Genomic DNA, 20,641 nt, shown 5'->3' on the forward strand with positions numbered 1-20,641 from the left:
CCCCCCCCCCCCCCCCCCCCCCCCCCCGCTTAGCCACTGGAGCGATGTCCCTCAGCGGAGCCAACTTCTAAAAGTTCCTATTTTGTGCTCCGCAGCTCTATCACTTGCCAGAAGCACCCGACGGATGCCCCTCCCCTGCCATCTATCTTCCCGAATATCGCCTCGGATTCACTTCTCCACACGTCCTACCTTCCAGAAAGTGGTCCCTTTTCTGTTCAGAGAGTTGCTGCTCTTCTTTTCTTCGATCTCCTGTGGAGTTCGTAGGTGTTCAGAATGGTTTGATCACTATCCAGCTGAATTCCTGGGACCAGACAAAATCCAGGTCTCCTACTCCCCCGACATCTTGCTCTGCCTCCCTCTACCCAGTTTTCTTTGCCTGTTCTTCTCTTACTTGTCTTTTAAGAATTGTCTTAAGTGTTCATCCATTTGTTCATTTACCTATTCATTTATTTACTCAATAAATAACTTGTTGAGTGCCTATGACATGCCAGGTGCTGTGCTAGAGTTTGGGGACACAGTGATGGATAAGAATAGAGAAAGCCCTGACATGGGGGGTGCTTAGTCATGGGGAGTGGAGGCAGATAATTCATGTCCAGTATTTTTGCCATAAGCAAGTGTGCTACAAGCATTTTCATCATAAACATTTTCACTGAATAACTAATTAGCCATAAAATAATTTTGGTGTAAAAGATAAAATCATGAAAAATGAGATGGACATTCATTAAAAAGGACATAATGAAACATGAAAAATGAGTAACAAAATTTAAAAGACCTTATTGTAAAATATGAAATATTTGAACACATTTAAAATATATATAGATTTATAGCAATATTGTACAAATAACTTTTATTTTCTGGATTGTATCTAAGCACTTACCTTCAAAGTCTTTCATTTATAGTATTATACATTTGTGGGGTTTTTTGCTTATTAATTTGTCTCATTTCCATCTTGCTTTTCCTTTTTTCACTGAAATTTCATCATTCATTAAGAGAGGTATCAGTTTCCAGACCCTGGAATGTGTATTTGCAACTAAGTTTTGTGTTGTGTTTTGAAAGCCATCTACACTGTTGTTTGTTCTCGGCATATTGTCACACATCCAGTGATAGGCATTCCTAAGTCCTATGGGAAATGTGGGTCCAAAGCTCTGCACCCCTGAATAGACCATTTTCAGGGCTAAGATTTATATAATATAAAAAGGGGAGTACAGTGTCCATGAAGAAATCAAACCAAACTGTCAACCAGTTATTTTTTATCTTTTATGGCAAAATTGACTTATGGCCAATTAGTAATGTGGTGAACATATTTGCAAAGATGTTTATGGTGAAAACACTACCTACCACCCAAATAATATGTGCTTTCTTATTAAAAGCCATTTAATATAGGTACAGAAAGTGCCCAAATCAGTAACAACTTTGATAAGAGCTACCAAGGAGAAATGCTGTATGGGATGAGAACACAGAAGGAGGGAAATATAACCCAGTGGAAATAAGCATTGAGCTGTGCACTTAGGGGAGAATTGGAGTGACTTGGAAAGCGAAGTGAGGAGGTTGAATGGGATGCATGGAGCAGGGAGAGTTTTTCCAGAGGAGAGAAGAGCATAAGCAAAGGTCCTGTGGCAGAAGATATCTGACATTCAAGACACCAAAAGAAGGAAAATGGTACAATATGAGTCAGGAGAGGTAGGAGGAGGTTTGGCCAGGAAAGACCTTGTCGGGCAAGATAAAATTTTAGTTTGCATCTAAGAGCAGTAGGAAACCTCTGGAGTGTTTGGCTTAAGGGGGAAGGCAGTAGAGCAGGAGGATTGCAATTCCATTTATTCTTGTTTTTAATTCCATTTCTTCTTCTTCTTTTTTTAAACATCACTTTGACCTTTAATTGATTAAAAGTTAGTCTGGAGGAATGAATATCAAATATGTTCTCATAGTATATGTATGCCATAATAGTGATAAATTATAAAGAAATGATGTGAAATGAATTAAAATAGTTACAAAGTGTAAGGTTATCCACAAAATTTTTGTTAAAAAATGAGAAAAATCTAAATGAGTGATGGCAACATCTTAAATACTGCTATCTTATTTATGTTAAAAATAACAAACTTATTATAAATTAATGTTGCAATACAAATAAACTTGCTTGTCCTTTCTAAATGAGTATATTAGTCAGCATTCACCAATGAAATAGAATCAGTAGAATATCTAAATCTAGATTCATGTATCTATCTATCTATCTATCTATCTATCTATCTATCTATCTAAGAGATTTATTTATTTGAAGGAACTGACTCATGCAGTTGTCGGAGCTGACAATTTCAAAATCCATAGGGCAAGTCAAAAGGCTGGAAACTCAGGCAGATGTCAATGCTGCAGTTTCGAAGAATTTCTTTTTTTTTTTTTAGAAAACTCAGTTTTGCTCTTACAGCCATCTAAATGACTAGATGAGGGCTACCCACATTATCAAAGGATAACTTCTTTTTTTTTCCTCTTAATATATTTTATTTTTTAAAATTTTTTAAATTAATTAATTTATTTTCTGATGTAGTGTTCCATGATTCATTGTTTGCATATAACACCCAGTGCTCCATACAGAACGTGCCCTCTTTAATACCCATCACCAGGCTAACCCATCCCATTTATTCTTAAAAAGACTTCCCAGTCTCAGGTATGGTACGGAGAGCAGATCTGGGGAGAAGAGTGGAGAACCTTCCACAAGTCCCAAGGAAGAGATGTTTATGAGTGAAAGTAGGTAGAAGTGAGGTTAACACTTGTGGGAAGATTTCTTGATTTCCCTAAACCTCACCATCTCCACCATCATGGATTAGAACTTCTTTCCCTGTGCTCCTCTGAAACTGTGTTTTTGTTGTGGTTGTTGTTGTTTTCATTTAGTCTATGAAACGAACTTGTGTGATGGGCATTATCGTTATCCTCATTTTCTGTGCAAGGAAGTATAAGATTTGAAAGGTGAGGCAACTTGCCTATATGTCCACAGCTAGTAGCTGGTGGAGCCAGCATCTACGAGAAGGGGAGGCGAAGGTGTGGGAAAGAATGGGGAATTAATAAGCCAAGCGTTTGCATGGGAGGAAGCAGAAAATTTTGACGGCACAAGAAAGTTCAAGTTGAGACAGGAAGACAGGTTAAGGTCAAAATGTAATACAATATTTACATCAAATAATGGTACGTTTAAAATCAGAACTCCAAAGTGGTAAGTGCTTTTGCACCTTTTGGTGCCGAAGGCATACACGGATGCAAACCCACAGTCCCTCCATGTGCCTCACCTGCACCTTTACTATGTCATTCCCTCTTCTTGGAATCCTATCAAGAGTGTGTACTCCTGGTCTTTACTTCCTTACTCCCTCCAAACCTGCATGTAATCCTTCCTAGCCCAACCTCCACTTCCAAGCAATGTTTAAGCTCTGATGATTTTAATTCCAAACCCTTTTCTTACATCTCTCCACTGTATAGCCCTTCTGCTACTTTGCTAGTCCAGGTTTTCAGGCATTAGCCTATCTTTCCTGATTTGTTCCAACAGCAGCCTGAATAGTTAAGAGTCTTTCATCCTTGAGGTTGCGTGCTCCTGTCTGCTGGCCAAGTAATCCATTCAAGCATTGTTATGAAAGAATCCTGGGCTTCCTGCCTACTTTCCTGTGCCATCTCTCACCACCTCTGTCTCACTCTAAGATCTAACAGCTTCAAATTATTTGTGGCTCACATAAAAAGTCAACATTTGTTTTTTTTCCTTACCTCTTGCCCTCATGATATTTCCTCTTCCTGAAACACCATAAACCTCTTTTCATATCCCTAGACCCTCCTGTCCCTCCCTGGCTCACACCACTGCTTTGTCTACCTAACTTCTGTTCTGATCTCCTGTACTCAGCTCCTCTTGGAAGCCTCCTAGCCACAGGAGCTGCTCTCTTGGCTGGGCTGGATGCTCTTTCTCCTCTATCTTTAATATGCACTCTTCCTTTTGAATATTATTTGTTTACTTCTCAACCTCATTAGCCTTGAGTGAGATCCTTGAGGGTAAGACAGCCTCTTATTTACCTGAGTATCCCCAGGGCCTACTCAGTACTGATGTACATACAGAACACCACCCATTCAAACTTCTGCATCTGCTTTATCACTGGTCACTAAAGCACCCTTTCCCCAATTCATTTGGAAACCTTTCCTACACTGACTACCTAAAAGTCCCCAAAGGTTTCTGTTCTAAAAGCCCTTCCCCCTGATATTTATTGTCTTTTTTGCTAAGATGCCTTGTGTTAGTTTTCTACAGCTGCCAAAACCAAGCACCACAGACTGGGTGGCTTAAACAATTTATTTTCTCAGAGTTCTGGAGGTTAGAAGTTTGAAGTCAAGATGTTAGCAGGCTTAGTTTCTCCTGAGACTTTTTTCCTTGGCTTGTAGATGGCCATCTTCTCTCTGATTTCACATGATCTTCCTTCTATGTGTGTCTGTGTATAAATTCCTTCTTCTTGTAAAGACCAGAGTCATTTGATTGGCGCCCACCCTAATGACATCATTTTAAATATTTAATCACCCCTTTAAAAGGCCCTAGCTCCAAATATGATTATATTCTGAGGTACTAGGAGTTAGGACTTCAACATATGAATTTTGGGAGACACAACTCAGCCTATAAGATACCTCTTACCCACTGATACCTTTACCCGAATTTACTGCCAGTCTCTAAGCAGCCCCATCTGCATAGATGCAGGTTAAAGCATCGCTGGCTTCCTCCCTCCCTCCTGTTCATAGCTCCATGGTCATCACTTTAGATTTGGATCTTTCAGAGCTTAAACTTTTAGGATCATTTCGGGTATGAAGTTGACCATCAGTGACATAGGAACTGGAAGAACTATTTCTTCTTTGTGATGTTTTCTCATGCTTGAAAAGATGACTTCTCATTTTCATTTTCTTTCCTATCTTTTCTCAACTCCTAGAGAACTCAGGGTTCATATCCTACAAGTAAGTGGGCCATTGTGTGGTATAATTGTACATCTTGGTTTTGACATTCCAAAGAGGTGTATAATTTTTTGGTAGTGCTGATTGTTTTCAAATACATTGCCTTTTTTGGATCTTCTTTAAAAAAAAATACAAATTATATACTATACTTTTCATTGCTGAAGAAATAAAACCCCAAGAGGTCACACAACATGTAAGTGTCATGGCTGTTCTCAAATTTAAGTCTTTACAATAGGAGGCCAGGGCTCTTTTCACTATATCATTGTTATCTTATTTACAAGGCCCTTAGAGCTAGACATATATTTATTTTATAAGCATTTACTTTTATGAGCCTATGCTTATTTTATTAACTTATAATTGATTACTTTTTAAAAATGTTGCTTATTTTATAGACTTTAATTATGTTTTATTTTAAATAAATTTAAAATTTATAATTATTTATAATGTAAACTTTTGAATATTTTTTAAGTTAAAAAGTAAATGTACCTATTTAAACTTATTTAATAAACATGTACTGTAGCTCTTCTATTGTATTTGTAGCCTTTATAATTGTAATAATCTATAATTGTTATAATTTTTATTGAAAACTTTACATTTATATTACTTATTAATATTTCTATACAAAAATTCTTATAAACTTACCACAAAGCTAAGTTACAGTACTCAGAGGATAATTTGATGACCAACAAAGGGGAGGAAATCTATTTATTAAATCATAATATAGATGCATAGGTCACTGATATTTCACTCTGACGAGGGCATCAAGAAAGCATAAAATAAGACATTTGTTATTCACATGAAAAATAATATTAACACTTTCTATGTACATTTCTTTGGCTGAGCCAAAATTTAAGTTAAATCCTCCAGGTGAGCCTGGTGTAGATATCATCCTGTTTTATGTTTGGAGAAACTGAGGCTTATCATGATTCAGCTGCTTACTTAAGATCTCAAAGTTAGCAAGTTATGGAACTAGAATTTGATCCCATGCCTCTGACTCCATGCTTCTTGTTTCACTGTGTCACAAGCTGAAGAAATTACAGGATGGAGACATAGTCAGCAATTACTCATTGAAACCAGTGACATACTGGGTACAGACACTTGAAGCCAATGAAGCCCATAAAAGGGGCATTGCATTGCTTTGGTTGGTCATCTGACACTGAGTTACTAACCCCCGTGGGCCTTAATGTCTTCATCTATAAATATGTGGTTAATTGTGGCATCTTTCTCATAAGTTTGCTGTATAGAAAAAAAGAGTTGTGGGTGTGTGTATATACATGCGTACATTCATGATAAATATGAATTGTAGCTGTGTAAGTCAGTCTAATCCTTTTGAAAAACAATAATTGGATGGTATAGAATGAATAAGAGCCATAAAAATGTCCGTATCTTTGGCTTAGGAACCCTACTCCTGGAAATATATTCTGAAGAAATGATTCAAAAAACAAAAAAAAATGTGTATTTGCATAGGTATTAATTATAGGAAAAAATAGTTTGGTTGTTCCTCAAAAAGTGAAACATAGAATTACATTATGATCTAGTATTTCCACCCCTGTGTGTATAACCAAGAGAAATGAGAACATATATCCCAAACAAAAACTTGTTCATAGATGACTTATTCGTAATAGCCACAAAGTAGAAACAACGCAAATGGATGAATAGATAAATAAAATGTGGTATATCCATTCAATGGAATATTTTTGGGAATGGAAAAGCATGAAGTAGTGATACATGCTACAACATGGATGAACTTTGAAAATATTATGCTAAATGAAAGTCCTGAAAGACTGTGTATTATATGATTCCATTTATATAAAATTTCCAGAATAGGCAAAAATACAGAGATAGAGACTAGTGGTTGCCTAGGGCAGGAGGCAGGGAGGAGAGCAACAGGAGGGATGCTGACTGACTGCTAAGAGATAAAGGGTTTCTTTTGGCAGGGGACAGAAATATTCTAAAATTCCATTGTGGTGTTGGCTGTACAATTCTGTGAGTATACTAAAAAATATGAAGTTGTGCACTTTAGATGGGTGAATTGTATGTTATGTGAATTGTTTCAATACAACTGTTTTTTAAATTTAAAAAAAATAGAGGGAAAAGTGGAAATAATAAAAATATCCACCAAGATATCTAATACATCATATACTCTACTTTGTTGATGGAACATTATGTAGTCAGTAAATATTGTAAGTTCAAAGACTATGTAACAACACAGAAAATAAGTAATGTGATGTTAGGTGGAAAATGTATAAGAGTGTGATGCAAAGTGGTGTTGTAGCTAAATATACATGCATTTGGTTAAAGGTTGGCAGGAAACTCATAGACACAAGCATATGGTGAAGGGAATGTGCCTCTTTCTTTCAGGAGTCCCATTAATGTTGTTGAATGTCTCAAAAGCACTTGTTTTAATGTTCTTTGTAATGGTAGCCTTGTGGTAGGTAGAGGTGCTACTGAAGATGCATAAAACATAGGAAAGGAAGGAAAAAGCACTAGGGACGTTTTAAAAATCAGCATGTGAAACATCCAAGAAATTGAAATTTAAATGCAAAAATTTAGCAGAGCATTTAAGGGAAATGGCTACTGAGGGAGGTGCTGAAGAATGTATAAACAGGGCAGCTTCTAAGAGAATTCTGCCCAGAAAACTTAAAAACTGGACTGCTTGTGAGTATGTTTGCCTGCAAGTTTTGAAGGGAGGGGATTTTCATGTGCTGGAGCTGGTGTAGATCTGTGATAATAACCCAAAAGGAAATAGGAAAACTTAGCAGTATGCACAGTTTACTTAAGTTCACCAAAATTGTACTGGAGTGTGGAAAAGGGAGGAAGTCTGGTTAAGCCTAAGTGAGTCAACATTTAATGGCTCTCCACCCAGTTCTCCTCCTTTCCCAAGGCCACCTCACCTCTGCATCTGTGTGCTTGACCCTTGCAAGGAAGGAACTCCAGCTGGGATGGGTGGGGTGAACACAAATCTCTGTTGGTTGGCCTCAATTATCAGGTTGGGGGGGGACAGAGAAAACGGGGCCAGAGCAATGGTGATGACCTAAATCATGTCCTTTTCCTGGAACTTTCTCTTTCCTGGGTTCCAACTGAATGTTTGCAATGTCACAGTTCCTTCAATATCCTAGGTCCCAGAAACAACTCATGACTTTTGTGAGAAGCAACTCAAGTGCCATCTTGGCAGTTCTTTAAAAGCACTCTAAGTTATATTTACTCCAGATAAATAATAGTGACAGGGTAAGGCTGGACAGAGGCATGACAATCTTTAAATTAAGTTCTGCTTCCACCTCAAAACAGAACACATTGTTCCTAGCCCCAAGGTGTGGGGAGGAGGAGTGAGATGCCCGTATTTTCTGTGGAGTATAAAATCAAGATTCTGAGGGAGGACGCATTCTTTCCTTCCAAGGTAATTAGGTTCGTTCGAGCTGCCCAGCGATGCACCCTTAAATAGATGCCATCTGGACTGATCCCACTGTTCAATCAACTAGCTGAGCCTACCAGGTGATCCCTGTGGCCTTCTTTAAAATCCTAGATTATTTCTATCCTTTAGCACCAGGAGTTGCTCTTATATTTCAGGCACCAGGATAAACACTGAAGGTTGTAATTACAGTTCAAGTCCTTAACCATTTCTTTCATCTCCTTTAGGAATTCAGTCTTAGAACAAAAACACCAGGTATCTTTCCTGTGGGGATATCTGAGCAGTTCTGTAGCTTCTCAGGGGTGCTCTGAAGTTATGTAAAGAAGGTGAGGGGCAGTAATTGCCTTCTTTTTGCAGAGAGCTGACTGAGGTTTCGACTACTTTTCTCTAATTCTCTATTATTCTACTTTGTTCAAGTCCATTCTCAGCACCCCTGTCCCTGCATTTAGCTAATGTTGAGTTCCTTGTGGAACAGCAGTTATGCCAGCCACCCAGCCACTCAGCCACCCAAACAACAACAACAAAACCCCATGTGGAAATCCTGAAATGAGAAAGGGATATAGAAAAAGGGAGACACTAGTTAATAATAACTGTATGGCCATCATTACTCTGTTTTGCATATGAACCCATGATTTCAGAAATTCCCTTGTATGTATGGCCCAGAGTCATCACATATTTTCTCATCAAACCAATAATTTCTAGGTAAGAAATCTATGTTTTGCAACTGCTGGTTTGTTTTAGTCTTAACTATACCCAGTGCAAATGTATCAAGGGAATCTTTAGTCTAAAGAAAATCAGGCTGTACAACAACCTAAGAAAACTAGTTACACGTTGCCATAGCAACCGGACCAGTATCACAGTGAAGGGCAGAGTTCTTCAGATTAATCTACTGCGTCTGCAGATTGACTTCCTTGAAACAGAATCATGTGTCTTGATCATCAACACTGAGCCAGTTATTTTCATTAAAAAAAAAAAAGTTGTAGTCTCAAGTAGATATATTTTGGCCTTTTCCCTGGTGCCATAAAGTGTCTTTTTATCTTTGGAAAGTGGGGTTTGGTAACGGGATCCTTTGGAAATTTCATTCATGGATTCATTAATATGATTGGGACCTGAGCCAACAGGGTTTGATAGTAATTAAACTTTGATGGCTGGAATATGACCTGTGAAGTGAGTTGCTTGCTAGTCTCAGTTTAACTCCTGAATGAGAGGAATCTGAATCCCTTGGAATCCAACCATAATCCCTGTTTACAGACCCAGGGAAGAAAGCACAGGTTTGAATGACTTCTCCTAAGGGTGAACTGCAGGGCTTCTTCCCCAGGAATTATGATCCACCTTTCTAGGTCACAGATATCTCCACAATTAGTTTCAAAATACCCTGCAAGATGTGTGTAAATAATGCAAACCACATTCGCAGGCAGGGTCACCCTGGAACAAGTAGTTTGCCCAGGGTAAGATAATTAATAACAGCAGGGGTGGAGATTCCAGAGGGCCATACTCTATCCTTTGCTAAGACCACTGAAAAATCTTCCTTTCACTCAAGAAACATGGCCAATTAATGGACAGTGGGAGGTAGGGATGGGTCAATACCTGCTAATTAATTTTTATAGGTCATTTTTATTTTATGGGGTTATTGGTTCCTATAGTTAAGTTTTTTTTCTTCAATATAATCCTCTTGATGTATCCTCTAAAAAGACTGAGAAGAGTGAAAAATGTATGTTATAGGAATGAGATCTGGGAGTTGGAGAGAGCTGGATCTGGAGGGTGCTTTGGAAATTAGTGACTACATAAAGAAAAAGATTTAGCTGGCAAAAAGGAAGATTACTCTAATAGAAAGCACCTGCAATATATCCTAGTCTGTACTGACTGCTATGACAAAATACCATGGACTGGGTGTCTTATAAACAACAGAAATTTGGATCTCACATTTCTGGAGGCTAAAGTCTGAGATCAGGGTTCCAGCACTGTTGGCTGAGGGCCCTTTGCTGGGTTGTAGACTTCTCGTCGTATCTTCACACAGCAAAGAAGCTCTCTTCGGGCTCTTTTATAAGGACACTAATCCCACCTATGAGGGCTCTGCCTTCATGACCCAGTCAGTTCCCAAAGGTCCCATATCCTAATACCATCCCTTAGGGATTAGGATTTCAACATAGGGACTTTTGCAGGGACACAAACATTGAGACCACAGCAATATATAAGACCTGTGCTAGACTGTGAAGGATGCACAGATAACTATGACATGAGTCTTGTCCTTGGTAGTCCACATTCCCAGCAGATAGTGACAAGCACTCTAATAATAGTACATGGACTCTGTGGTAGAGAGAAATTTATTCTGACTCCAGTCAGTAGTAGAGGAAAAGACAATCTACAGATTTAATGCAATCTCTATCAAAATATCAACAGCATTTTTCACAGAACTAGAACAAATAATACTAAATTTGTATGGAACCATGAAAGACCCCGAATAGCCAAAGCAATCTTGGAAAAGAAAAGCAAAGCCACAATTCTGTACTTCAAGTTATATTACAAAGCTGTAGTCATCAAAACAGTATGGTACTGGCACAAAAATAGACACATAGATTAATAGAACAGAAAAGAAAGCCCAGAAATAAACCCATGATTATATGGTCAATTAATCTTTGACAAAGGAGGCAAGAACATGCAATGGGAAAAAGTCTTTTCAACAAATTGGACAACTACATGCAAAATAATGAAACTGGACCACTTTCTTACACCATATACAAAAATAAACTCAAAATGGATTAAAGACCTAAATGTGAGACCTGAAACCATAAAAATCCTAGAAGAGAACATAGGCAGTAACTTCTTTGACATCGGCCATAGCAACTTTTTTCTAGATATGTCTCCTGAGGCAAGGGAAACAAAAGCAAAAATAAACTGTTGGGACTATATCAAAATAAAAAGCTTGTGCACAGCAAAGGAAACCATCAAAACTATAAAAGACAACCTACAGAATAGGAGAAGATATTTGCAAATGACATATCTGATAAAGGGTTAATATCCAAAATATATAAAGAACTGATATAACTCAACACCAAAAAACAAATGATCCAATTAAAAATGAGCAGAAGACATGAACAGACATTTCTCCAGAGAAGACATACAGATGGCCAACGACACATGAAAAGATGCTCAATATCACTCATCATAGGGAAATGAAAACCAAAACCACAATGAGATATCAACTTATACCTATCAGAATGGCTAAAATCAGAACACAAGAAATAACAAGTGTTGGCAAGAATGTGGAGAAAAGGGAACTCTCATGCACTGTTGGGGGGAAGGCAAACTTGTGCAGCCAGTGTGGGAAAGAGTATGGAGGTTCCTCAAAAATTAAAAATAGAATTATCATATGATCCAGTAATTCCACTACTGGATATTTACCCAAAGAAAATAAAAACTCTAACTTGAAAAGTTATATGCATCCCTGTGTTTATTGAAGCATTATTTACAATAGCCAAGGTATGGAAGCAAACCAAGTTTCCATCAATAAATGAATAGATTAGGTTGTATATACATACATGTATGTGTGTGTGGGTGTGTATATATATATATATAATGCAATATTACTGAACCTTAAAAAAGAATAAAATCTTGCCATTTGCAAAGACATGGATGGATCTAGAGGGTATAATGCTAAGTGAGTAAGTCACTCAGAGAAAGGCAAATAGCATATGATTTAACTAATATGTGAAATCTAAGAAACAAAACAAAGGAACAAAGAAAAAAAGAGACAAACCAAAAAACAGACTCTTAACTATAGAGAACAAACTGATGGTTATCAGAGGGGTGGTGAGTGGGGGATGGGTGAAATAGGTGGAGGGGACTAAGAGTTCACTGAATAATGTATAGAATTGTTGAATCACTATATTGTACACCTGAAACTAATGTAATACTGCATGTTAACTATACTGGAATTAAAATTTAAAAATAAAGAAAAGAAATAGAGAAAAATAGTGAAATGTTCCTTAGGGAATCTGAGCTGGGCTTAATGGGACAGGTAAGAAATCATAGGCAGATACTGAGGAAAGGCTATTTTAGGAACCAGAAACAGTATAAACAAAGGCATAGGATGGAGTCTGTTTAAGGAGAACACATTCACTAATGTGGCTTGAGTTTTAGTTTAAATTGTGAGACAGATTGGAGCTCAGACAGAAAAAGTAAAAAAAAAGAACCACATTTTGGCATATTCTGAAAAGCAGCTAGAGAACTTTGGACCTTATCCCACATAGAATTGAAGATTTGAAAACTGGAAGTTTATTTTTGTTTTAAAAGATTTTTAAGTTATTTTTGTTTTAAAAAGATTCACATAGTTTGATTTATGTTCTACGAAAATACCTTAACAGATTAAGCTGAAAATATTTTGCATTTATGTCAACATGTATGCGTGAATTCCTTCAAAATGTCATAAATACTTTTGTAATATGTCCTTGTGCAAGGTTAACTGAGTTTGCACAGACTGCAAACTGAAGATGCTCATGCAAAAATGCTGACTCAGGTATTTCAAGTGACAACCCTTACATTTAAGTGCTTGAGGCACTATTGTGAGAAACTGGAAAATGGTTCTATGCAGCAGAAAAGCCAGCCAAGTCCCTGAAATCAATCTCTCTCTCTCTCTCTTTCTCTGTGTTTCCTTTCTTTCAGGAACAGCAATGGAAACTTTCGATGTACAACAGCATAACTCCAGTCTGCTTTACTAGCCCTCTGATTGAGAAGCCAATTGGCAAAGTAAGAATGACTCCATTTCTTATTGAACAGTATGATTTGAACTTGTTGGCTGTTATTTCTTTTTGTCTTGAGCTATTTGGGTGAAATAATCAAACTGATCTCATCAAAGTGGCTGATAAAATCCAAATTTTGAACTGTTTGGTTGGCCCTAGTGTGCCCTTGCCCTTGGCCAAATGTTGAACTGAGAGATGTTGACCTGAGATGCCTATGCTTCAGCTTCTACCTCCACTCCTATCCCAGTGATGTCCTCCCCACTCCTTCCAGTGTCCTGGTTTCTGAGCTCTTGGATTTCTCTTCCCCTGTCTATCAGAACTTGTTAGAAGGAAAGAGGATATTTTTAGTAATTTACATTGTAGAGGAGGAAAAAAAAACCTTTTTTCTCTACTCCCTTAGGTTCAAAACCTGGGGTTATGCAAATTAAACTGAAAAGAAAAAGATAAACAAGAGAAAATGTTTATTACTATGAATAAGGAGGCCTTCATAGAAAAGAAGTGGAGACCCAAAGAAGCAATTCTGTTCAGGGCTTACACTATTTTAACAAAAAGCAATAAAACGTGGAGAAGTGACAAGGGAAAGGAAAAGGGGTTTGGGCTTCTCACCATCGACTTGGGTAAATTGTGAGAAGATAAACATGTGGGGGAAATGAATGGCCGTAGAATTACTTATTAAGTTTGTTATGCAGACTCAAGTTGGTGCCTTTGCCATTGATAAGAATCATGTCTGGTGATTAAGAGTCATCTTCTTACTGGTATGGGAGAGGAGGACACATTTACAAATTTATGTAATCTTTAGAAAGGGAAATTTATGTCCTGCTTTTAGATAGAAAGTGATGGGGGAGGGGGGCAGAGTGTTTTTCTGGCTAGTCTGCTGTTTCTCAATTGTCTTCTGCTCAAAATAATTCTTACACCAAACTGGCATACTTGGGGGTGGCGTGTTCTGATCCCCTTCAACATGTTAGTGTGAAATCCAGCCACAATACTCCCTCTTTCCAACATAATTGTTATTTAAACTATCTTGTGGAATAAAAGACTTTGCTTCTAGAAGAGAGATGACAGGTTTTGCTTGAAGTGCTACTGTTCTGAACCTGAAATCATACCCATCAATCCCACCAGGGAGTGTAGAGCCTGATGGTGAAGCGTGGGCTCTCTAGAGCCAGCCTGCCTGGGTTCCAATCCCAGCTCTGTTATTCCCTTGCTGTGTGACTTTGAGCAAGTCACCTGTAGAAAGGGCATCATCATCATGATCGTCATCATATCTGCCTCATAGGACCATCACGAGATTAAATCATTTAACATAAATCCATGGCAGCAAGTTTTTATTTTTACCTATTTTTTTCACTCTGTCTCCAAGCACTCAACAAATTATGCAAGTGAATTGAATGAATGAATAAATGAAAAGCAATACACACGGTAAGCTTAGAGGAGGCACATCTTCAATTTGCTTATGTCAGGAAATTGAAGCTGGAGAAGGGGATGGAAGAGAAGCAGATGTTAGGAAGAGAAGCATAACTCTGGTGAGTATATCAGAGACACTTTCCAAGCACACGTTACCAGGAGGATTGCAGTCTAGCTGAGAAGCCTGCCACCTTCCTGTCCTTTGCTCCAGCAGCGCATCATTGGGCCACACGCAATCCAGTGACGATGATGAAACATAGCTACTGTTGGCACAAGTCAAAAACAAACAAAAATTCTTTTCAGAGGGCTTTTCTTTCCAACTCGTAGATACATGTGGGCAGAGCAAGAGCTTTTTGCACTTTTTCAAAGGAAATGAGTCTCTTTGCCTGGCAATTCCTGGTAATTTTGCCTTGGCGGCAAGTCACGCCCAGGGCAGCTGTCCACAGGGTGTGAAATCCTGGCCGAGCCGGAAGCCTCTTTCTCCTGCTGTCAGCAAGCCTGATGTTTTGCAGGCATAGCAGGGGAGCAACCCAAGCTTCTTGAGACTGAGTTTCTGTACTTTGTGTTCAGTGGGGTCTGTACTTCCCCTCTGCTGACTTTAGTTCCCAGTGAGAGAAGTATCATTTGGCCCAAAGAGTAAAACAACAAACAAACAAAACACAGCGTACGCATCTCAAAATGTGTTGGCACCTGCCCCTGCATTCACTCACTGCCTTGCCTCTGCTTCTGTCCCCTCCAGCCCCACCTGTTTTGACTTTGTGTATATAGGTTCGAAAAAGACCACCACTTTGTCTGTGGGGACAGAAAGAACCCATTTCAAAGGCTAAGGTCAGAAGTCAATGACTCTTGGAGGGGTCTCTTTTGACAAAGTTTCACTTCATCCAATGGACAGTCCTGAGTTTCTTCAGTGTTTTCCTAGACCTGATCAGGAACACTAACAGCAGTATAGAAATGGTAAGGAGTAACTTTCTGGAATGCTTTTCAGAGAGCAGAAGGAAATTAAGGGAAGTATAACCATTCTTGGTTTGGTGGTATTTCACTGTGTGATTCTCAGGTCTCCCTCCTGCAGCAGGGCAGAATTAGCAGGCAGGTATCTGTACCGTGACACCAGGACTATCTTGGGTTGAGTGGAATTGCTCTTAAGGATTCTCTTTCTCCTTCTCTCCATAGCTCCGGCTTCTGGGCTCTCTAAACACTTGCTGTAAAATACTCTAATGAATTCATTTTGCATTCAGCTCTGTTTCCCATTCACCTGAAGGGGGGAAATGATGCCAAAATGTAAGCTTTAATTATAGGGGTTGATGGAAAGTAGTGTTTGGGGTGAATAATTGAAATCTATGGTTACTCTGCCCAGAATCCAAACTCTCTTCCTCACTATCAAGAAACTTTCTGTCAGGCGAAAGCCTGTGTGCTGGACCCAGATGCAGTTTCTACCACCCAAATTATGGTGCCCTGAGCTGAACCAAGGAAAATGTTTCCTTGCTATGGGGGAAGGAAAGGTGTTATGAAAACCCCAATTGGATAACAAAGAATTCCAGTGTGAGCTCAGAATAGAAAAAAAGACTATTATGGAACCAACTCCAGTCTTACAATTAAATGATAACTTCATTAATGGTGATGATTAGAGGGTAGGAATAAAGGAGGAAAACTTCTAGGAGCAGAGAGGGAGAAGCCAAAGAAATCACTGTGGGCAGCAGGAAAGCAAGCCTGGAATGTGTGATTATCCACTCTCAGATCAAGAGGAGTTGCGTGTTTTATTTTACATAATTGGAGTCAGCGCCTTTTGAATGGAGCATACAAATTTATGTAAATAAAAATGCAAATGTTAAAAATATGAGTCTTGGGATTTCCAGGGGATGACCTGGCAGCTCTGTCTCCCTTGCCCTCGCAGCTGCTAAATATCGTGTTGTGAAAGCTCAAGATGAACTTATTTCCCCAAATCCCACAATGTTATAACTGGAGGACTTTCTTTGTAATTTATAGGAGATAGATACTCTGGAGAATGAATTAGACTACTTTTGAATGTATTTGACCGTAAACATGTTGCCCCCAAGAGGTTGCACAGGCTAACAATAAACGCAAAAGGGATTTCGGGATTTCAGTAAATTAATGGCTTATCCAAAGTGGACTGTTGAAAGGTAATAAGACGATGATGATGGAGACAAAAGCAGGGATTTGGGGAGATAAGTAACATTAGAGGATGACATAAAATTTAACTTACCAAGCTCTCCCACAAAATTCTCATTGGTGCTACTGGCAAGACAAGAGACTGGGCTGAAAGAGGCATTATTTCAGCTCAGCAAGCATTGTGGAGATCATGCCAAGTCAAAACAACCTAGTAAAGTGCCATGACCTTGGCAAACTGAACCGAATACATAAGCAGACAGAGCTGTTTTTAGATTAAGGAACTGCCCATAACCGTGGCTATGCCAACCTGCCTTTCTCAAAAGGAATTTAGGTGACAGGTAAATGTGTCCCCAGTCAAAAGGAAAGTAACTTTATCACATTGCTTGATTTGACCAGAGGGAATGGAGAGAGACACCGCCTTGAAGCATAGCAGTGTTATTAAATGGAAGGGTGGCTAAGAAAGCAAACAAAGCTCCCTGGGCCTCTGTATTTCCGGGTGAGGGAAGGGGAGACTGGAGGAGCTAGGTGGAAGTAACTGGATAAACAAGAGATAAAGAGAAAGGAACTGGTGAACTCAGAATCAACAAAATCTAGAGCTGCTTTATTTCAAATTTGGAAGGCATCTGTGGGAAGAAAAGAAATAGCGGTGTCCCTTTAAATCTTTAGCTCCCTTTAGCACTGGAGAATTTTTCTTACCAAGGGGAAGTTTAGTGTAACAAACAGGGGCCATTTTATTTTTTACTTATTTATTTATTTATCTATTTATTTATTTATTTATTATTTTTATTTTTTGGATCTTTTTAAATTTTTTTATTTTTTATTATATTCAGTTAGCCAGTATATAGTACATCATTAGTTTTTGAGGTAGTGTTCAACGATTCATTAGTTGTGTACAACACCCAGTGCTCATTACAACACGTGGCCTCCTTAATACCCATCACCTGGCTACCCCATCCCCCACCCCCCTTCCTTCTGTAACTCTCAGTTTGTTTCCCGGAGTCCGGAGTCTCTCAGGTTTGTCTCCCTCTCTGATTTCTTCCCATTCTGTTTTCTCTCCCTTCTCCTATGGTCCTCTGCACTATTCCTATGTTCCACATATGAGGGAAACCATATGATAATTGTCTTTCTCTGCTTGACTTATTTCACTTAGCATAATCCCCTCCAGTTCCATCCATGTCGATGCAAATGGTGGGTATTCATCCTTTCTGACGGCTGAGTAATATTCCATTGTATATATGAACCACATCTCCTTTATCCATTTGTCTGTTGAAGGACATCTTGGCTCCTTCCACAGTTTGGCTGTTGTGGACATTGCTGCTATGAACCAGAAAAGACCCTGAATCACCAGGGGAATGTTGAAAAAGAAAACCAAAGCTGGGGGTATCACGATGCCTGACTTCAAGCTATATTACAAAGCTGTGATCATTTTAAAAATATTCTTCTAAGTCATGGCCCATTGGGAATCATTGAATGTTACATCATGATATGGTAGCTGGGTCTGAATAGACAGCACCTGTTCTCTGAGAAGCATCTTGGGATTAATACTCAATATTTAGGGCTCTCAGTGACCCAAGAGGATGGAGAAGCCAACCCACAAACTAGTCTGTGGCCTACTGCTGCTTTCAAAAAATACCAAAAATCAAGAACAGAATAATCAGAAGATAATAATAATGGTGAGCAAAGCAAGCCATTGCAATTACTACAGTTGTAGATAAACATGATTTTAATTCTTTGGGCATGAGCTGATTTGACTGGATCTCTTTCTCTATACATTTAGCTTCTGGTCAGGGAGGCAAAATTCATTAAGCTAAGTATTTCACTTCTAGAGCTTTTTGTAACAAGGTGAAAGAGACTTTCAAGTTAAGGGGTCAATTTTCTTCTTCTAAGATAATGGGAATTTTAGTTGGGATATGTCCAGCCAGCTAAAAAGCATATTTTTCAGCTTCCCTTGCAGCTAGATGTGGCAATATGATGAGATTATAGGCAATGGGAATATGAGTGGAAGTGATGTATGCAACTTCTGAGTTATGCCTTTCATAGGAAAGGCATGCCCCTCTTTCTGTCTGGAATACAGATGTGGTAGCAAAAGCAAGAATAGCCACTTTAGACCAAGAGAGGAAGGCAGAGAAACGAAATTAAGAGGGTCTCCGACTCCATAGAACTGTTGACTGCTTGAATTCAGCCTGCTATTGCCTGAGACAGAAATCAACTTCCATCTTGTCTACACCACTACTATTTTGACCATGTTGTCCTAGTGTACAATTAGACCAGGGGGCAAAGTGGCTGCATTCTCTATGGGAAGTCACTTAGAATCTAGTGAAGGTAGAAAGCAGAGCCTGGTACAGTAAATATCGGTTAAAGGTGTGAAAATGCCTAGTTGCTAAGACCTATCTCCCAGATTGAGCCTGAACGGGGAAGGTGAGATACACACATTAAGTTCTATCTCTGCGAACAAGGACATGAGCAGAATTCTGTTCAACCGAGAACCCTGTCTTTGAATTCTGAACATAATAAACCCAAATATCTATCATACACTGAATTTGGGAAAATTTCTCCATAGACCTGAGGCAAACCATGTTCCAGTGAAAATACTCCAACTTGAGGTACTGCAATGGAACCCATTATCTGATCAAACAACATTTCTATTGATACTTATTGTATGTCGGAGCTGTCATTAATCTGAAAATATTCATAAATATCTTCATGCATGGATTTGGCATAATATTCTATTCTTTCATCATCTGAAGCAGGTTTGGATTGCCTGGGGGCAAACATTTTGGACTCCAGCTTTTGCTATAACTCTATCACACAGGATTTTATGGGTAGAGTGGATTGTTCCCTCAGACCTCATTCTAAAGTCATTCTCCTTTTATTTAACATAAAGTAACACTGTTTTGATTTAATAAATTAACCTTCTAAAACATCAACTGTTACTGCTGCCGCACCTTGGAGTCCATGTCATTTCTTCCCATTCCTCAAAATGCCTGACACCGTGCCAAGCACATAGTAGGCAGGTAGTGCTCGGCTACTGCTGGGTAAGTGAATACAGAATTGTAGTTTGTGCTTCAGCCAGCTATTTTCATCTTCTGTCCTTGTTCATCATGGTTGAGCATGTGAATGACCTACTACATCTAAAGACAAAGAATTTGAAAAGTCAGTATCACTGACACTGTCCGTATAGGCACCCCTCAGAGATACGCGAGTTCGGTTCCAGACCACCACAACAAAGCGAGTATTGTAATAAAATGAGTCAAATGAATTTATTTTTGTTTCCTAGTGCATGTAAAAGTTATGTTTATACTATGCTGGAGTCTTTTAAGTGGGCAGTAGCATTGCGTCTAAAAAACAAGTACATACCTTAATTAAAAAATACTTTATTGCTAAAAATTGCTAACATAAGTTCATATCCAATCTCCCATTTAATCATTTTACAGATGAAGCCTAGAGAGGATAAAGAACTTGTGCAAGGTCACGGAGCTAATAAATGGTAGAGCTGGCATCCAAAACCAGGCATGCCATGCCTAACCACCTGCGGGAGAGAGGGGGTTTTTATTTGGACGATCTCTTTTCTGTTCCTAGTTGAAATGCAATCAAAGTTTCCTGAGAGGACACAGAAGGATGCCAAAAAAGTGTGACCTGGCTTATATTATGGGTCACTCTGGCTACAGCTAGCCAACCTTAGATTTTTATTTTCCAAAGGCCCCAGTTATAAATAGCAACCCTGCACAAATGGGAAAAAAAATGTGTGAGCATGCAGCGTTTGGTTGTCTCTTTAAAGGCAGTTGCTTTACAAAGAACTTTAAAAGGGGTATGAAGTGCAAAGATATCACCATGAGGTTACTCAGATCAAAATAGTATTCTTCAGAAACCTTTCCATATATTTTGGTGTCCCAGTTTGTCTCCTCTGGGAGAAAGGAGTCTAGTGTTCACCTAATTCATGGGGCTATGCGTTTAATTTTAAGAACTTTAACACTTTCAGTGAAGAATCAAAGTGGTATTATTAAATATCATT

At 38.7% G+C, this 20,641-nt stretch overlaps 1 protein-coding gene across 2 annotated transcripts in view; it reads left to right on the top strand.

Annotated features, from left to right (window-relative positions):
* The window catches only part of RASGEF1B (RasGEF domain family member 1B), a 520,818-nt gene that overhangs the window by 361,277 nt on the left and 138,900 nt on the right, over positions 1–20,641 (top strand). For both annotated transcript variants that reach the window (XM_081812257.1, XM_081812259.1), the window contains exon 4: positions 13,025–13,108. In XM_081812257.1, coding sequence (XP_081668383.1) covers positions 13,025–13,108 — 84 coding nt within the window. The remainder of the gene's footprint in view (positions 1–13,024; positions 13,109–20,641) is intronic.

This window comes from Leptonychotes weddellii, chromosome 2 (genome assembly GCF_054177405.1).
Source record: "Leptonychotes weddellii isolate Sample4059 chromosome 2, ASM5417740v2, whole genome shotgun sequence".
Classification (NCBI taxonomy): Eukaryota; Metazoa; Chordata; class Mammalia; order Carnivora; family Phocidae; genus Leptonychotes; species Leptonychotes weddellii.